Source organism: Lynx rufus, unplaced genomic scaffold (genome assembly GCF_022079265.1).
Source record: "Lynx rufus isolate CCGP_SWC_20201006 ecotype Redwood Valley unplaced genomic scaffold, mLynRuf1.p SCAF_7, whole genome shotgun sequence".
In the NCBI taxonomy this organism is placed as follows: domain Eukaryota; kingdom Metazoa; phylum Chordata; class Mammalia; order Carnivora; family Felidae; genus Lynx; species Lynx rufus.
In genome coordinates, this window is record NW_025814889.1 from 90,358,982 (window position 1) to 90,379,934 (window position 20,953).

Below are 20,953 nucleotides of genomic sequence, written 5' to 3' on the forward strand. Positions count from 1 at the left end.
AATAACTCTTTAGGCTTGGAAGTTGACCTACTTGCTAATCCTTCTCGAACTTTGTGCCTTTTAAAACTGAGAAAATTATACCACTGAGTGTTGGGAGCATAATAATAAATTACTTAATATATAAAAAAACTTATTTAAAGGGTATATATGCAGAAATAAGTGTTCCAATCACTATTATTTCAAAATATTTCTGGGTACACATATCTATGTACCTGAAACGTGCAGAAAAACTCATATATTTATTCATACTCCAAATTAATAGAAAATGTGTTTCTTTGCTGTTTAAAAAGGAATGACCTATTTTATTCTTTGCAATTCACCCACTGGTTTTGTATTTGTATCCGTAATTTATAATTAATATATATCTGAAGAGGTCTGTGTTCGCAATTAATCATCCCTATGCAGAGCTCTTTCCCTTGGCCGACCTTAACATCCCTCTCTGGAAAAGGACAGCCACTCACTGATCCCCCACTGCCCCCTACAGTATGAAACTCCTACTGAGATAAACTCGTCAGAACTTAAAAATGCAGGCACAAATCAACAGCCACCAGGACCATTTAGAAAGCCTCATTTCGAGGTTTAGAATTAAGCCTCTAATATTAAATACTAAAAATACTAAAGAGAGAATACTAAAAAGGATATCCTTGCATAATTCTGTTGAAAGTATGGAGTCCCCATTACAAGCCACTCAGCATTAACGTATGTGCCAAGAGCCTGCACAACTATCAAGTGCTTTGACTCAGAAATTCCACTTGTGGAACTCAGCCCTAAGGAAGTAATCCTCCTATGGAAAAACTTTTATGCCTTGGGTTGCTGTTCACAGTGTTATTTGTAATAGTGAAAAATTATCTAGAGACAACACCAATAGGAGAACGTTTAAATAATCCACAGAATATAGTGTGGTTGTTAAAAAACCATGTTTACAGAATATGTAATAACATGGGAAACTGCCCCACTGTTCCCAAGCAGACAACAACAAAAAAGGGGACAAGTTGTTGCTTGAACGGAAAAACACTAGGTGGAAAAACACCAATATTTTAGCGTTTTCTTACGTGAGTTAACTATACATGACTTCCCTTCTCCCATTCTTCCTTCTCTTTTTCTGTATTTTCCAAAGACATTTAGAGGGTGTACTCATTTATGATGGAAAAAAGTAATGAACTTAAAATAAAACTCTGTAACGATTCATGGTTATACCCAGGGTTATACCCAGGAAATTAAGTACTGAAAACCCTAATGAAGTCTAGTTTATGTAACTGAGGAACGAGTGCTGCAAGTTATAATTACTACAGGGACAGCTCGAAGTGTAAAAACCTCCATTTGTAACAGAGAGACAAAGTCTCAGACTTGATTCCTCAGTCCTTTGTAAAGAGCCCAGCAAGGAATAAGTGTTACGAATGTCTAGAAAGGAACTATTATTTGAAGAAGGTCTTACAGAGTAAATATTACTAGTAATAATCATTTGTCAAAAGGTCTTAAAGGTTAATATGAGTCACATAGCTGTCTGGCCTACCTGCCTCAGAGCTGAACTCCTAACGTGAGTTTATTAGTCAAACTGAATGAACTGAAACCAAGCTACTATTGGAAAACCAGGTAAACGTTGCCTAAAATAGATTTTGCTGGATTTTATTGGTGTGATTCAGGCAAACAGTATTTTGAAAGTTAGTTCTGCTCACATTTTCTTCCTTTTTGCTACAATTAATGGTATTGTCCAAGTTGTTTTTCTCTCTGTGATTTGAATTCAAACGCAGAACCAAGAACAATGCGGAAGTGATAATGGCTAGTAACAAATCACAGACATTTTAGAACTGAAAGGAACCCCTTATTTTACAGATGAGAAAGAAAATGAAATACTTGTCTGAAGCCCCAGATAGATGGTGTGGGAGCCGAGCCAGAAGCCAGATCTCCCGAGGCCAGCTCAGTGGGACACGGTGAGTTCAGAGACTGGGACGCCATCACTTATGGTGGAGTTTGGGCACCCCGCCAGCACACTCCCTAGCCTGGGATCTGGCAGACTACCTTTCTTTGGCCTCACGGCTTCCATTTAGCACTAACAGCTCATTAATATAAAGGGAAGAAAAGACCCTACTTTTTTAGTGTCGACTATGTGTCAAGTACTTTGTACACATTATGCAACTGCATTTTGCTGCCAGGGTAAAAAGTAAATTAATGATTTCCTTTTAGCACTTGAAGAAACCAAGGCCCCAAGCATTTAAGTTGATCAAGATTTGGCCCATGCTGCTGTTTGCTTCTCTTTGATAGTTAACTTCTCCTCTTGTTGGGCAGCTAAGACAGAAAACAGTGTGTTAGAACTCTCTAGAAGGAATCAATAGGATAGATGATAGATAGATAAATAGTTAATAAGGAATTGGTTCATGTGATTATGGAGGCTGGGGAGTCTGACATCTGCAGTTGGCCAGCTAAAGACTGAGGGAAGCCAGTGGTATCAGTTCCAGTCTGAAAGCAGGGAGGCTCAAGACCCAAGAAGAGCCAGTGTTTCAGTCTGAAGGCAATCAGGCAGGAGGAGTTCTCTCTTCCTCGTGGGAGGGTCAGCCTTTTTGTCCTATTCAGGCCTTCACACGATTGAATGAGGCCCATCCACACTGGGGAGGGTCATATGTCCCAGTCTCCCAGTTCAATGGTAATGTCATCCAGAAGACCGTCAAAGATGTGTCCAGAATAATGTTGGACCACATGTCTGGGCACCGTGTGGCCCAGTCAAGTTGACACGTAAAATTAACGACCACACATCGTGTTCTCCAGTATGGTCAGCGCCTGGACTAGGGGAAGGTGATCGGGGCACCCAGACTGTAAATGTATGGAGGCACTTACTCCTAGGTTCACACAATCACCCCGAGTGCCTCACTTGTCCCACTCAGCCTAGTACTGGCCCCATGTCCCCCTCAAAAGGGCAGATTCAATCATCTCTCTTAACTTCAAGTGTTTTATATTAAGGGGACAGCTTTCTACAATCATGTAAATACCATTCTAGAAAAGTCTTGGCTATGCAGAGTTTCTCAAGGAATTGATGGCAACAGATATCTGAAATACCAAGTATGAACCCAGATGAAGGGTGATTATTTCTATCCTCACCATGGCAATGGAATGGTAATCTACTTTTATTTTCCACTGAAAATGTTTCCTTATAATTTAAATAGAATTTATTGAATGGGCCCTTATTTATTTTTATCGAAAGGCAAAAGCCTTTCTATAAAATCACAGATGCAAAACTTTTGTGCATTATAGAAGAATGTACAGCTATTAAAGATCAGGTTTGAATTATTTTACTTTTGGCCAAAGGCCATCCACTGCAAATTATCACAGTTATTCCTCATATTTAATTATCTACAGTTTTAGCAATGCATGGTTTTTCAGTCATTAGGAGGACTGAGTGAACTCAATGAAACAATATAAACGAAAGCATGTTTTAAACTATTAAGTGTGATATAGAAAGGTGTCACTGCTATTAGCAGAATGATAGAAATCTCTTACCTTAATTCAAGAGAGCTGTACTAATTCAGCTTATGAGTAAATGTTCCCTCAAACCCCAGACAACACAGGATATGCAACGATAACTCTCCAAATTCAAGCCTGCGGATATCCAGGATATCAGATACATTTACTGATCAAACTTTGGGAACCAAAGACATTCAGCCAGTCTGAATGGATTTTGTATTTGTTCCATTTAGCTTCTGAACTAGATCTTGACTTAGTTGATTTGCTAGTGGCCTCATAAGGTACGACTCTCTAAATGAAGCTGCTTCTTTAAAAATTGATTTGGATGGGCAGATTGGCCTACTGTTAGATAACACAGAGGTGACATAATATAGACATATTTATACCTACTTTGGCATCTGACTGCCAGGGTTCAGGGCCTGGCCCTGCAGATGACTAAGGTATGATCTTGGGCAAGTTACTTAACTTCTCTGCGCCTCCGGCTTCTCATACATTTCATGGAGATAAAAATAGTATCTTCAGTTCACAGAATTGGTCCAAGAATTACATGAGATAATACCTATAAATTACTTAGAAGAGCTTCTGGCACGAGGTAAATATTCAGTAAGTGTCAGTTCTTCTTCTTAAGTGAAATCACATGAAATTCAACCATTTTGACCTACTAAAGATGACAATTTCAAATGATTCGATCAAATATTTACCAAACATTTGAAAGCCATGCTATTTTAGCACCTGTAACAGTGTCAGCTCTTATTGGTCAGGGTGGTATCTAACTCATGCTTCACAGCACATGGTGTGCATGCAATAAAATGTCTAAAGAATAAAGACGTAGATTCAGGAAAATCTCTGTTTTAAAAGAGTTCAAGACGCCATTTCATCGTGGATTCTGGAGTCAGATTACCTGAGTTTAAATCCTGGCTCCACTACCTACTAGATATGTGAACTTAGGCAATTTGCATAACTTTTCATGACCTGGTCGCCATTTTTGTAGAATGCGAATATTAGTAACGCTAATCTCACAGGGTTGTTGAATTAAACTAGATAGTGATGAGAAGTGATTATTAGCACAGTGACTGGCACACAGAATACCTTAGTAAGTGTTAGCTATTTTCCATTTTTCTTCCCCTCCCTTTTCTTCTCTGTCTTTAGTTTATCATACAAGTTTTGTAAACCAAAAATGATTTCACAATTCTAGAAGTAATCTCCAATTCTAGCAATGAATTATTTTCTCATGGGACTATAAAGAGTAAAATACCAGTATATTCCATCTGTGATAATTTTATACTTTTGCTAAGTATTTAGGAATCAAGGTTGAAAAGATGCAAAACTGCTTATGTGAAGGAGCTGGAGAAATTGGGGATGTTTGGGGACATGGGCTGCAGGAAATTAATGTTGGTGTCTAGTTGGGGCCAAAGGGCTTAGGTCATGTTGTTTTAGGTGCCAAGCGATAAAGTTCGATGTCAAATAGGGAGCAGGGGTAGACTCCCCATTTCTGCACAGAACACCGAGTTGCTCTGAGACGGTAAGACCTATGGAGAATACAGCCCTCTGTGGCCCCTTGAGTCTTTATCGCTTAGGGAGCATAGAGAGGCTGCATCTAGACCTGACAAGCAGGTCTCACCAGGACCATAATGTAGCAGCAGAGGTCAGGACATCTCCCTCCAGGATGGCATGTGTCGAGTCCTTCTAAGAATTCACAGAACTAGCTGGTCTTTGCCAGGAAAGAAGTAGGAGCAAATGAACCAGAGACCCTCCATTAGCAGTGGAGAGGATAAGGCAACAAACTTCAGGGTATAAATGCCCAGTGTAAGTCCATAGACTGGTAGAGTCTTGGGAGATTCGAGTTACAGTGGGAAGGCAGGTTGTGGCCCATTATGAAGAACCCTTTCTATGATTAACACAATTAAAATAATTCAGTAACATCTGCCTTAATAAGTTCCCTGCCACTGCACACGTTCAACTAGAAGTTAAGAAACCACAACTCATGGATGCTTCAGATAATGGTTAGGCTTGATAGGGTGAATGAACTCTGGGATATCTTCCAACTCTGCTATTCTGTTGACACCTAAAGTTACAGCCAGAGAAGGCAAAACAAAAACAAAACAAAACACTGGATGAATATGGAGAGATAACTTAAAACTTGACTCCTGCTTGAGATTGAGCAATTGTTTAAAAGGAAGAAACAGAAAATCAGGGTACAATGAAATCATTCACATTTGTACTTATTTAGGATGAGTTTTCAAATTTATGATGAGTCTTGATGTTTTCAGTGACATAGAATTTGAGACAGTTTATTTTCTAACTTACTGAATATATTAATGGCCTATTGAAATGAGTTATGTAAGATCACAGTACCCTACAAATTGGGCTCTGTTAGAGAGCACCCCCACAGACTTAAAAAATGCTGAGATGGAAAATTCCACAAAGAAGTAACTTTTACATTGCCACCTGCTGGCTACTGCTGTAAGTGACAGCGATATAAATACAATTTCAACGTCTTACCAAGTTCCAACTGGAAACAGGAATATTGATCGAATTAACAAATGACAGGAGTCAAACGGCTTCACTATAAGTACTCAAAAGGCAAACATCAGAGTAATTTTACAAGTTTATTAGGGTTCCATCAGGGTATTGCCTTAAATAGGAGATAAATCTACGTGGACTTGACTTCAGATGTGAATCCCACCGCCTCTCCCCCTCCCCCTCCGCCCACCCAGTTGTGCATCCATGACTAATACTGAAATAGCCCTTGTAAACCAGGCATCCTAACAAGCTCTATAGTATAGGTCTATTCAGGCATATCTCCAGCTCCCACAGACTGTTTTCCCCAAGAGTATTTCTAGACGCTTGATTCTGGAGAGATGATTTTCTCTGTCACCTAGTGGTATAGTGACATTTGTTGTATTCTTTTCCAAAACAACAACAACAACAACAATAATAATAGCAAGTAGAAAGCAGAATACATTAGGCCATACTGTCTCAAGTACATAAAAGCCATGAAGTTAAGCAGAGTTGTTCCAAGTGTGCATATGTTAGTTTCACAGGCTTCAGGTTATGCCCTGAAGAGCACCAGGAACTCTATGTAGATTAATTCACCCCTCTCCCAAAAGAGTTATGCTCCCTCCTCAGTATTTTCACAGCACTTTGTTCTTTTTGCAATTACAATACATTTACTATTGCATTGTTGTTGTTTTGTTCATATCTGTTGTCATACTAGACTGAGGGCAAGCTTCGTATACAATTTATATTTGTGTTTTTAGCATTCGGCACAAGCTTTGGCATTTTGTAGGACCCCAAGTATCTGTTGAGTTGAGGTCAAAACCAGGAAGGAAGAGAACTAGGTAGAGAAGAAAAACTCTAAATCTCCAAAATCAGTCTTTCGATTCTACATCTCATATCTTTGCCCTAGACTCCAGTTTTCAAATTCATACCAGACTCTGCCATCTGAATGTTCAGCAGAAAATTCGTGTTTGGGAAGTTCCAAACGGTTTGTACCTCAAACCGTTCTGCGCTTACTCCTGTAATTAATTTCTCGGTTAAGACACAACCATCCGACCATCTGTCCAGCCAGCTTAGAGTCATCCTCCAGTCCCCTGTTACCATAGCACCTACATGTCAATTATCCTGAGAGTTATCTCTGGGATCTGCTTCTTCCTCTCTCTCCCTACCCCCTGCCTTACTTCATACTCGTGTCACCTTGTAATGTCTTTTAAAACTTCCTAATTGTTTCCTTGTCCTCAGCCAGGCACCCCAGTATCCACTCTCCATCTGGCACCCCATTATCTACCCTCCCTCTGCCACCAAAGTTATCTTGCACGCAGGCACGATGTTACCATCTCTGTTATCATGCTCCCTATTTTCTGTAATACAAGTCAACTCTGCCATACAGAAGTCATCATGGTCTCAAACTTTTTGGGACTAACAGTCCTACTCCAACCACACCAGTGATTCTCAATCCCGCGTACCTTCCTATGCATCATTCAACTTACCCAGAACATCCATCCCAGCCCCACCTGCCTTGGTCATGCTCTGCCTACTGAACGTTTTTCGTGACCCAGTTTAGATGTTATCTTTCCTGTGATATCTTCTTCAGCATACAAGTAATTGTAAATTTACCTGACCAGTGGCAAAACCCTCTGGCTTTATGCTCCCATAGGAATTCTCTTAGGGCATGTAACGGGGGCCACCTGGCCCATATGAAGGCTGTATGCAAATTAGGTAGAAGTGCCCCTCTGGACAGAGGCAGCTCTGTGGCATGCTGTCAGATTTGACAGGTGAAATGTCGAAGAGCTGGATTTCAGCTTGGTCAGGTTGAACTCGCTGCTTTGGTCAGTTCGCCTTATGCGATGAAAAAGCCCGTCCAACCACACATGTTGGCCCTGAGAGCTCACCACAATTATTATTGCCTTGTTGACGCCATGGTCTTCACCCCCAGCTGGTGAATTCCTAGAAGGCAGTTGGATCAATTAAATTTTGCATTCTCAGAACCTAGGACATAGTAAGCATTGATAAATTGTTCTTTGAATTGGTATTTTTTTGGATGCGAAGACATCCATTATAACTTCTCTCAAGTGTATAAACATGCACATAGGTATTCTTAGCCGCGTAGTCTCAGGTAAGTAATTTGACTTCCTCACACCCCAGTTTCCTCATTTATACACTGGGGACAATACTAGTGCCTACCTCTGGCTTTCTGTGAGGAGGATCTGATGAGAGAGTATCTGCAAAGCTCCCAGCAAGTATATGCTATGCAAGTATTGGGTATCATCATCAACATACGATAAATAAAGGAGTATACTGAGATGAACCTCTGTAAGTTTCACAACAAATAGGACAGTTTTGGAGGAAGAATCTTTCTGTCTTGATTCTTAAAAATAGAGAAAGATATTGCAATTTGAATACAGATATTACCGTTAATGTTAAAATGATTGACGATGTTTTCTTAAGAGATAGAATCATAATAGTTTAGAATTTGGAAGGCATTTTATTTTTTTATTTTATTTTTTTAATGTTTATTTATTTTTGCAAGAGAGACAGAGTGCAAGTGGGGGAGGGACAGAGAGAGAGGGAGACACAGGATCCAAAGCAGGCTCCAGGCTCTGAGCTGTCAGCACAGAGCCCGATGTGGGGCTCGAACCCACGAACCGTGAGATCATGACCTGAACCGAAGTCAGACGCTTAACTGACTGAGCCACCCAGGTGCCCCTGGAAAGCATTTTAGAGTTAATCTAAACTGCTTTTCTTACAGATGAAAGAATTGAGTTAAGTGACCTTTCCATGGGTTCTACTGTTTCTGCCTCTGGCCTTTCCCAAATGTCCAGCCTCATCTAAACACACATACACCCTGCCCCCCAGCTCTGGATCCCAATATTTTCCCTTGCATACATCCGGCCCCTGTCCGAGGCACCATTACCTCTTCCCAGAATGCACTCTCCCAGATCCTTTGCCTCTACCTGTGACAGTCCTTCTCCCTACACCTGACTCCTGTCTCAGCTCATTAAACAGATTCAATTCCCAGTTCAATTATTCTGTCTTCTCTGGAGAAACTTGGCCCTCCTTCCTCAGCCAGAGTTTCTTGCTACCTCCTCTGTGTTCCCATTCTGTGTTCATACCTCTATTTAGCACTTATCAGAGCAAGGGCTCTGGATCCCAACTGCCTAGGTTTGAATTCCAGCTCTGCCACTTGCTACCCATGTTTCTTTTGCTCCTCTCTGTCTTAGCTGCCTTATCTATCAACTCAGAATAATATGGGATCTACATCATGTATTAATTCATTCAACAAATAGTTTATTGACTGCTTATTGTGTGTCAAGAGCTGTTTCAGGACCTGGAGTTGTTACATGGTGAACAGGACAAAGTCCTTGTTCTCATGAGCTTACATTGAATGGGAGGGTTGAACAATTAAAATAAAATATAATCAAGTATAATCATTATTCTTGGGGCCATAAAAATATATATAGCAGAGAAGAAGACTCAAGAGTGATGAGGGTGGTGGTTGATGTTTTACAGAGGGGAGTCAGGGAAAGCCTGTTAGAGGAGGTGACATTTGATTGGACATGGGGGAAATGAGGGAGCAAACCACATAGAAATCTAGTGGGAGTAAATTCTAAGCAGTGGAAACGTCATGTGCAAAGGCCCTGGGACAGGAAGGATGAGCTTGGGGGCAGGAAGGCTAAGTTAATGAAGCAGACAGTGGAGGAAATGAGATGCTCTTTATTCCTAGCACCAAGACTTTTGTATTTTTATCTCCTAAATGTTTCCCCAATCCATTTTTCCCTTCTTTTCATCTCTGATCTTACATATATTAATTATTCCTGATTTCTCTCCTTGCAGTCTATTCCCTTCAAAGCTATCTTCCATCCCACTAACACAATATCTAAATATGTAACTCTGATCCTACAGTCCTCTGCTGTATTTCATGGAATAACTCAACATCATCTGTAGAGTAAACACAAGATGCGTTAACTTGCTGGACAAAGTCCTCTAGGACCAACTCTCTACTTCCTACTTGCACATACACTCCAGCCACACCAACATACTGGTTCCCAGATAATGTCGTTCTGGTCTCTATATGTCGCCTAGTGCTGTTTCCTTTCCTAAAAACCATCCCCTCTTCCACATTTTTGCTTGGCTAGCTCAACTGTCAGGCTCAGCTCAGCTCTGGAGTTCCTTCTCCATGCTCTCATTATAACCTGAGAATGCCCTAGTCCTGCTACAATACCGCTTCCCAGCAATTATTTGGATGATCGATTTGTATATATCCACCTCTCCAGTTAGCTTCTAATTTTTCTCAAGGGCAGAAAATTGGTTCTTAGTCACGTGTTGCCTCCCTGGGGCACGATCTGGGTTCTGGCCAAGAGCAGCTAAGCAAGAACTGTGTTCATCTCCTTTCTCATATTGCCAGCTAAGAAGTCAATCCTGCATCTGTCCCCTGTTTCAGGCCCACACAATACATAGCTGCTCTGTGACACTGTGGTCGGGTGAATGGGTTTCAAATGATGCCTGACAATTTTCAGGATTCTTTAATCACATTCATCTAGAAAAGTCAAAAAGAAGATAAAATCCATAAGTCTATCTGAGGGAAACAGAGAACAGAAATTGTCCTAGGATTTTAGAATTTTAACTGATAAGTTTGTTTGTTTGTTGTTTTGGAGAAACAGAGAGAGAGAGAGAGAGAGAGAGAGAGAGAGCGCGCGCATGCGCGCGTGAACAGGGGAGGGGCAGAGAGAATCTTAAGCAGGCTCCACACTCAGTATGGGGCTCAGTCTCAGGACCATGAGATCGTGATCTGAGCCAAAATCAAGAGACAGATGCTTCATTGACTGAGCCACCCAGGTGCCTCTTAGCCAGTAAATTTTAAAAGAACATCTAATACTTGAAGAAGCAGGCTTATTTTAAATAACTCAATGTCCAATGTCCACTTCTCATCATTTAAACAGAAGCATTACCTGCCAAGTGTAATTTCTTTACCTTTATTGTACTTCTCTTGATACTTAAAAAGGTATGGGAGTTGGGCATAGATGCTCAATCAATTCTTTCACAAATTAACACACTCTTTTCCTTATTTAAGCTTCCTTTTACATTAAGTTCAAAGTTCTAAGTTCCATTAGAAAACTAAATTGATTTTTTAAAACGTTCTACACACTCACAAAGCGTGGTTTTTTTTAAATTTTTTTTTTTTAACGTTTATTTATTTTTGAGACAGAGAGAGACAGAGCATGAACAGGGGAGGAGCAGAGAGAGAGGGAGACACAGAATCTGAAACAGGCTCCAGGCTCTGAGCTGTCAGCACAGAGCCCGATGTGGGGCTCAAACCCACGAACCGTGAGGTCATGACCTGAGCCGAAGTTGGACGCTTAACCGATCAAGCCACCCAGGCGCCCCAACAAAGCGCGGTTTTTTAATAGCTCTATGCCCTACTGCAAACAAAAACAAAAACAAAAACAAAAACAAGGAAAAACAAACAAACAAAACTAACCTGGAGCAGAGACTAACCATCACAAAGTTTTCCAAAAGTTTAGTAAGAAAGAAGAGCTAAATGATGATTTTACAAAAGCCACTGTCCACCCAAGACATAAATCAAACATGTACTTAGTATATCCCTGGGACAAACCTGCAAAATGTTGAGTCCATTCTTTTCATAGTAGAGAGAAGAGAGAAATATCCCTGAATTGTTTCTACCTTCTCTTCTCCCCCAGAACCATCTCCATTATTTGACCTTGACATCCCCTTCACTGGGGCATCATCCCCACGACCTCTCAGATGTATACGAGGCCACTCATGATCACCTACCACTTGCCTTCCCTTTTAAGACCTCCGTGCACTTATACTCTTGAGCTCTCTGCTTGGAAGGTATTTTCTTACCATTCAGGTCTGATGGATGCTTTCCACATCCTTCAGGAATTAATTTAGACACACCTGCTCAGTGAGCTCAGGGAAGAGCTCCCGCCGCTCTTCCTCCAGGCAGGGAAAAGAGTGGCCTTCTCGGTGCTCTCCACCAATCCTAGACTTTCTAACCTTATTCAGATGAGTATGCTGAACGTTTCCCAGGCTATAAGCTCCCTGAGGGCAGGTTTATTCCTCTCTGTGTGCTCTATGTTTTTGTCTGTATTTGGTGATCGACTGAGTGCTTGAGGCAGAGAAATGCTGCAGGGGAGAACACTCCCCATCCCCTAAAGGTTCACAGCAGTGTAACCAAGTTACTCCCAGGTTGGCAAATAGGGCAAGTTGGCCAACTTTTTGCGGCAAAAGAATCCTAACCTGACAATGCCTCCTCCAGAGATCCAGCTACAGGATGAAGAACACTGTCACCAAACTCTTAATCCCCGAACTTTTCCTCTCACGACACGTCAGGGACATTTAAGTTAAATGAGTTTAATCCAACACAAAATGCTTTATTGAGTACCATTCCTTTCCACTTCACCACAACAATTTAAAAGATTTTTATTTGTGCAAGCATTTTAAAGTCGGGAATAAACGCAGAGGATAGCAGCGAAGGGTTTGTTTACATGCCTTTATACCACCATGTAAGCAAGACGTAGCAGAGTTTACATTTGTGCCATGTAAATCGCTGTAGAACCAGATGGGGCTTACAAGGTACCTTGTAACTCATCTCCTCTAAGCAATAAAGCTTTTTTTTTTTTTTTTTTTTTCTGGCAAAAGTTTGAGAAACTTACTGCTGTTTTCTATCAGCAGATACAACAGATGGCTGGCACATGCCTGCTTTGCTAAATGAAATGGGCTCTCTGCAGAATTACTCTTTGATCCCTGGTGGCATGTCCGCACCACCACAATGCAAAATGCCACAGCCTAGCAGAATCCAAACATGGAAAGTTTAAAGCTGGGTTTTTGATAGGAGTACCTTCTTAAAAAAACTCATGCCCACAGTATGTAAACATATTCACATTCCCACTTTGAAACCAGGGACCAGGGGTCAAAACACGAGGCATTTCCTCCATTTGATGACATAAAACCACTGAAAAGGTATGATGGCAAACCCCAGGAGTATGAAAGTATGCAGCCACTTGGGTTGCAACTACCAAAACAATCATACCTCCATTAGGAAAAAATGTGGGCAGTACACATGAAGGGACTCAAATAATAATAATAAGTGTTACCATAACTTACGGAATTGGAAGGAAGTGGGTAAGGGTACTTGGTAGTTCCTCTGACGAGGGAGAGGTAGTGCTTGAATTAAAACTCACTCTCTATTGCTTTTCTTTCATTTTTGTCAAGGGGAGAAAAGAAGGAAAAAACCCATTTTGAGACAGGTCTCCTTTCCTCGAGCAGTCCAATGGGAAATTTCAGACTGCAAACTGCAGCCAGTTTAATGGGACTAGTGCGACATCGTTATCAAACGCTGTACTGCAAAAACAAGTTATCCGGAGCTTTAGGGACATTTTCATGACATAATTGGATTATCTGGTTCATATTACAGAAACACATCAGTGGAATGATTCCACTTAAAAAAAAAATTAGCAAAAATCTGAGTCAGTTTCCAGACAAATGATCTCTTTTTGAGTTTTCTTTTCTTTTTCTTTTTTTTTTTTCAACAGTACCTTCCTCATTTTAAAGCTGAATTTGGGTGCTACTGAGTGGAGTCATTCAAAGACACCACCACCCAGGCCAAGTTCTTAGCTTTCTTCATACTTGATTTTGTATTATTATTGTTATTATTTAGGGCAGTCGGAGTTAATTCAGGGTGTTTTTTTAATTGATAGGGAAATGAGGAAGGATTATGAACACATTTATGTTCCTTACATAATGGGAAACCATTGTACTCGATACGCTACATTTTCGGCATATGTAGTATTTTCTGTTTTGTAAGGTGATACATAAAACAAGCACATTTCTGCAGTTTAACCCAATAGTCAATGCGTTCACAACATACATGTGACCACCCACTCCCCAGCACAGCAGACAAAATTCTCCCCTTTCTTTCCTGTATCCACCACGATGCTTTTAAGTTTTGGTTTTAAAGATCTTGAAACTGACGGAAATGAAGCTCTGTCACTGACTTCTGGTGGTCACAAGGATTGTGACCGCTACGCATAATAACAAGCTTACTTTAAGATCTGGACCTGTCGGTACAGATGGTTAGGGCTTGCTTGGTAATCCACGTGGTGGGTTGGAAGTTAATACTGGCTGGTTATCTTCACCCAGAGAATTTCTATTCCATACACACCAATTTCACCCCAACCCTTGCCAACCATCTCAGAAATCCAGGCATTTGGTCACAAGGAGGTTGGAAAACTAGTACAGATATGGCTCAGCATAAATCCATCACCACTGCAAAAAAAAAAAAGCCAACATAAAAAGAGATGGCTTATTAACTGCGTACTAGACTCGTAGTACCTTAGCATCTATGTGCAGGTGATAGAATATATTACAGTTGTTAAGTTCAAGTCTATATGATCTTTATAAATAAAGATCTATTTATAAGATCTATATAAACAAAAAATTTTGGCCTTGAACCAACTTGGTTCATATGGAAATCAGCAGTGGTGTCCTAATACTGGAATTCAGATTTGTCCAACAAAACTTCTCATTAAGGTTTTATTTGAAAGCCATTAGTTTCAGAAAGAGTTATTTTCCAAATAAAATGTTTAATTAGTGCATCGTTTAGAAAACCAAAATGGTCACTCATGGTCCCTACCTGTCCCAAATATGGAGAAAAATTAGAATAAGGAATGCCTCATTGAAAAATATCAACTATTAAAAGTTATATACAGCAATAAAGAGTGTTTTCCCTTGATTACTAAAAATCCTTTAAGCCTAAACCTCTTTAATAGAAATTCTTCTCTGATCTAAAGGCCTTGAGAAGGGCATGTGAGTAAATGAGTATTTTAAATGGGAGATAAAGTAGAGACAGGGTTTTCAATGGAAAATGAGGATTTCAGTGAGAGAAAGAGGTCAGGCCATCTGATTTCAGATAGGAAAGCCTTCGTAGGCAGATTTTTAGGGATCTTGAAAGAAACTGGTGAGAATCAGAGAAGCATTAGTGAATTCTTTGGGCTCCATAGCTATAGTCAGCCACAAAAACCACCTGTTTTATCATTTTGTTGAGTGATGTGTGGTGTAAAAATGATACTGTATTGGGGCGCCTGCGTGGCTCAGTCGGTTAAGCGTCTGACTTTGGCTCAGGTCATGATCTCATGGTTCATGAATTTGAGCCCCACATCGGGCTCTCTGATGTCAGTGCAAAGCCTGCTTTGAATCCTCTGCCTCCCCCTCTCTCTGCCCCTCCCTCGCCTGTGCTCTTTCTCCTTCTCAAAAATAAATTAAAAAAAACATTTAAAAAATGATACTGGGTAATAAATATAAGTAAACTAATGTAGAATGTCATACACGCATAAACTCTAAAGTATAACTTTTTGTATGTATCTAATGTAAAATTTAAAAAAAATTTAAAAAAAAAAGTATTTCAAAATTACAAATCAATACACATTCGTTGTGGAAAAACAAAAATGTAAAATACGCGAATGTGACTAATGTTAATACCCCGGAGAATCAGAGGTTTATCAGATGTTTGTTCCTATGTCTGCCTACATATTTTATAATGGAATCAGAATATACTGTTACACACCTGCTGACTTCATCTGTCATGAATATCTTTCTTCTGTGGCATTGGTTAGATCTCTAGAATATTCTTATTAATGCTTCTTTGCATTCTCCTGCCACTATCACTGGGCCTCTACATTCTACCCATGTTGACTTTTATTTTTTTTTATGTAAAAAAAAAATTTTTTTTAATGTTTATTTATTTTTGGGACAGAGAGAGACAGAGCATGAACGGGGGAGGGGCAGAGAGAGAGGGAGACACAGAATCGGAAGCAGGCTCCAGGCTCTGAGCCATCAGCCCAGAGCCTGACGCGGGGCTCGAACTCACGGACCGCAAGATCGTGACCTGAGCCGAAGTCGGACGCTTAACCGACTGCACCACCCAGGCGCCCCAACATGTTGACTTTTATAAGTAGTGTAATGAGGAACAGTCTTGCACCTAAATTTTTATTAATATCCTTAGGACATCATTTCCTTAGGATGAATCTCTGGAAGGAAAATTTCCAGTCAAAGGATCCATATCACGCTTTTTGCTCTCAGAATCAAATTGCTCTACAAAAAGGCTCAAGGGGCATCAGCCACATACAAGTGTGCCCAATTCTCCACATACTTAAAATACTCTTAAAAACCTGAGCAACTTGATGTGGGGAAACGAATCTCACTGTAATTTTTTTTTATTTGCATCTGTTTGAAGTAGAACATAAAAGTTATTTCAAATGATCGAAATCCCTAAATGCTTGATATTATTTGGATGAAATAACTAGATAATGGAGTGAGCTTTTCATTTTCCATGTCGATGTTTTGATGTGGTTTGGCTTTAGCCAGAGATACCTTTCAAAAGACTTAATTGCTATTGAAGTGATTATTTTTCTCATCTTCAAAATGTCCATGCATTTCAAAAATGATGCTGCTGGAGTCACATAACGTTGTTGAGTAAAATAAGCAACATTTAAGTAATATTTTTAAATGTCCCGCTGTTTGGCATTGCGTAGATCACACGCTTCTCACCTAGCCTCCCGCTAAATAAGACAGACTCCAGAGTACCTGCCCAGAGCAGAAAGCATAAAGAGCAAGGTAACTGAGGGGCTAACATTGTCCGGTGTAATGAGATAAGCCACAATGGCTATTAACAACTAAACAGGAGAAAAAAAGATGCTAGAAGCCTTATTTCCATGCCAGTTCTGATGTCTTCTCTAATCCTTTACAAGAGATATTCTGGAGATTGATCTGTGATTCATTTTGTACTCAATAACATGCCAGTGTTTGCAAACCTGCACTAGCCATAAACCAACAGGGGAGATAGCATGGCATTTAAACCTTTGCTTCAAATTCCATTCTTCAGAAGACAAACGCATATGAAAAACAAATAAATAAGAACCGTTGATACCTTCTGCTTCTCTTACAGTTATCAAATGCTTTCAGCTAGGAAGGGGTGTAAGTTAAGCGACCTTCCAATGGTGCTTACAAATTCATGAAAGTACAGGTTAAAAAAGTGTCCTTTTTAAAAGTACCGAATTAAGGGGCGCCTGGGTGGCGCAGTCGGTTAAGCGTCCGACTTCAGCCAGGTCACGGTCTCGCGGTCGGTGAGTTCGAGCCCCGCGTCAGGCTCTGGGCTGATGGCTCAGAGCCTGGAGCCTGTTTCAGATTCTGTGTCTCCCTCTCTCTCTGCCCCTCCCCCGTTCATGCTCTGTCTCTCTCTGTCCCAAAAATAATAAAAACAAACAAACAAACAAAAAAAAAACGTTGAAAAAAAAACTACCGAATTTAAGGGGCGCTTAGGTGGCTCAGTCAGTTAAACGTCCAACTTCAGCTCAGGTCAGGATCTGATCTCAGTTTGAGAGTTTGGGGGCCCCATCAAGCTCTCTGCTCTCAGCGCAGAGCCTAATTTGAATTTGAATACTCTGTTCCCCTCCATCTCTGCCCCTCCCTTCCTCACTCTCTCTCTCTCTCTCTCTCTCTCTCTCTCTCTCTCTCTCAAAGATAAGTAAACATTAAAAAACAAACAAACACTGAATTAATGTTGATCTCATCTGACAAATGGTCAAACACAGATACATTCAGGTGAAAAGAAAAAAGAGATGATAAAAGGTCATTCATTAAATTATTACTGATTTCACAATATTCCATAATTAACTGTCTATAAAGTATCCATGAAGAGGGAATTCTATAGGAAGAAAAGGGATAGTCTCTTTTGGAGCAATAGGCCCCTCAGTGAACGTATCTGCTAAATGGGGGTGTGAGAATAGATGACCTTCCTGTTATGAACCCTGATGGATCCAAAACATCTATTTTTTTTACAATGATGGAAGTGTCGATGGGTCTAGATTTGGTTTATTTTAGGGGGAAAAATGAGAGAACAGACCTGAGGGAAAAATGACAATTGAAATGATCACACCCCAAATATAACAGATAATTAGAGAGACACAAAGTGGTTTCTCAATTCAAAACAATTACTTTTAATTAATTAAGTGTCTTCTGGATCACATTCGTCACAAAAATGGCCACTTAAGTAATTTGGAGTTAAAAAAGGACCTGAGAATGTGATTTTAATTATAATTACAATGACTCTCATAGTGGACATATTTTACTGACTAATGAATAAAAGAATTTATTAGTTACTCTTTGTCCTCTACAGTAAATTCTCCAACTGCACAAAAGAAATTAAATCCCTATAACATTTATTTTCCCTTTCTTTCCAAAATTAGAGCTCATTTGTGTAATATTGGAACTGTACAAAAGGTAACATACAAAGGATGGTAATGTGCTAAGAGAATGTCTGCTTCTTCATAAAAATATATTGCAGTTTTCTTTTTCCATATGAACATATTTAAAATGCTACTTAAAAAAATCAATAGCCTGCAATATTTTACAAACATTCTTATATGACACTTTTTGAGGCTATGAAGTTGAACCAGAAATGTATCGCATTTGCATTGTTCCAGTGAGTAACATTCAACAATTTTTTTTTCAAATGCACAATGTCAAAAATACTTAGAGTTTAAAATTTGCTATAAAGTATAAATAATGTCAAACATGATTAGTATATACTATGGGGAAAAGAGTCTTCTAGGTACTAAGTTTTAATGTCACTGATCACAGGAAGAAGTGATGTTGGTATTGTCTCTAGCAGCCTGAAGACACAGTCATATCAAAATAGCAAGCTTAGGCACAATGCTTCCCCTTTTCTTCTGGGAATCTTTAATTTATGGGACATGTTTCAATAAACACGAGTTAGCTCTTTATTGGCGTTGGAAATCACATGAGAAATCACTCTTAAAAGTGGTAAAAAGGTACCAGCCTACACGCGACACCGTATTATTTCTACCTGCCATCGGGCAGTGGAAATATTAAAGGGTAATTTTCTCCACCCCTTCTGGTATCAGAACTTACCTGCCCTGCAGCTTGCCAGGTAAAATTCATGGAATGGATATTGACAGGAATGGCTGGCATTCTCTGTTGTGCTTTTCTGAAATCATGTGTAAAGGGGGCCATTTTCCCCTCTGAAACAATCAAGATATCTTCTTCAAATCCTGGTTTAAAAAAAACGAAAACAAAAACAAAACTATCAAACTAGGTGGACTTAAAAGAATCCAAACCAGAAACCGCATGCAAAAGGCGCATTAAAGAATTGGTATGGGTCATGCCTACATACCACGCACCTGTCTTGGCACCAACTAATTTTCCTCTGCACGGGGTAAGAACGGTGCTAAGAGACACAAGCTTTCAAGAAAGGGAGTGGACACGGAGTAACCGGGTGTTAACAAACGCTGGGTCCCCCGCAAAACTTAACGGTTGTGGAAACTAACAACTGCGCGATCAGAACACTAGATCTGCTGTTTCTTGAGAGAAGGGCATACGCCTTCAGGTGGAAAAATAGCTTATTAAAAGGTGGAGGGGAACAACCTTCCTTGCAAATTAAAGTTTTTAAAAGATCCTTAAATGCATGCATCTCTCCTTGAACAGAAGCGCTGGAGAGAGTAAAGGCACAGGCAGGGGAAGGGAGTGGGCGCGGGGGGGCTTACCTATGAGCACTCTTGCCTGGTGAGCATCGATCCACAGGTACAGGCTTTCCTCCCGCGGCTGCCCGACCTCCGCCCGCAGTACCAGCAGGCACGGGAGGATGCTCCAGAGCCGGAGCGCGGCGGCGGGGAAGGCGCTTCTCCCGGCCATGCTACCCCAGATCTCCCTCGCCGTGGCTCTCGCCGCCGCACCCACCCAACCTGCGTCCGTGAAGTCCTCCCTTAGCCGGAGCTGTGCCCGCTTAGACGGCCAGGCGTGCAGCCGCCTCCTTCCCGTGCGAGTGAGTCCGCGAGAGCCGGAGGAGGAGGGAGGGGAGAGCCGGCGCCTGCTGGGAGGCGCAGGGGGCGCAGGAGGGAGACGCGACGGCGGAGAGGCGAGACTGGCAAAGCGGGAGATGCCAGCACACACGGCGAGGCCAAGAGCCCGAGGGTTAAATACAGGCCGAGAGGAAGAGCGGGAAGGGAGGGCGCGAGTGAGGTGCGAGCGAGGAGTGGCGAGGTCCAGCCGCTCGCCACTGGGGGGCGCTGGGCGGCGCGGGACCCTCGGAAAAGCAGCGTCCCTGCCGCGGGGCGCGGGTGCGAGCGCGCGCAAAGGGAAAGCGTGGTGTAGGCGGTTGAGGAGAGGGGCGCTCAGACCGTCCCCCTGGACGTCACTCGCCTCTGCCTCTCGCCTGGCTGGCCTGGCAGGAAGCAAAGGGGAAGAACGGACATCGCGTGGCTTGATTAAGCTCTGAGGATGGTGATGATGACGACGATGACAACGACGACCCCCCATCCCTATGCCAGTGCTAAAGGAAAGCACATACTCCTCCACTTCTTCCTTTCCGCCACTATCGTTCCTCTCTGAGCCGCTCTACGCTGATACTCTACGCTGATACAGTGTAAAACCCGATCCACCGTCCAGTGGTGTCCTTGATTGCAGGCGCTCGGCTGGGCTCCTGGCGCAGGGCTTTCATTCCGCACTTGATTCACATCAAGGAGGGCGCTTTCACAGTTGGGGAGACTCTTCTCCTTGCTCACCCGGGAAGAGTTCCCTGGACGCTGGATGACACGTGCACCTGACCCCGTGAGGATAGGACTTCACAAAACCATGAAAATCTTAATGTTTGCTGGGCTTTCCCCAAACTTGGAGGCGCGCGCGGTGGTACTGAAATCACAGGCGCTTGGGAGGAAGACCAAGCTCTGGCCTTGCCTATGGGAAGACTGGTTGGCTGGCGGTGGGCTACAGCCTAACATACATACCCGACCTCCTCAGAAGGGATTTAACCTGCTCCCTGCCTAATCCCTCGGCTGCGCAAAGAAAACGGAAGCCAACGATTAAAAAAAAAAAAAAAAAAAAAAAAAAAAAGAGGCTTAGAAAGATTTCAGACTCAGAAAAGGGTTGTTTACGTCTCCTTGTTCTTAACCATCCAGATGCT

General features: G+C 41.5%; 1 protein-coding gene across 1 annotated transcript in view; it reads right to left on the minus strand.

The window, feature by feature from the left end:
- WIF1 (WNT inhibitory factor 1) overlaps positions 1-19,686 on the minus strand; it is a 67,771-nt gene extending 48,085 nt beyond the window's left edge. The window contains exons 1-2 of the mRNA XM_047066492.1: positions 19,539-19,686; positions 18,907-19,046 (exon numbers count right to left, since the gene is read on the minus strand). Coding sequence (XP_046922448.1) covers positions 18,907-19,046; positions 19,539-19,686 — 288 coding nt within the window. The remainder of the gene's footprint in view (positions 1-18,906; positions 19,047-19,538) is intronic.
- Between the last annotated feature and the right edge of the window lie 1,267 nt (positions 19,687-20,953).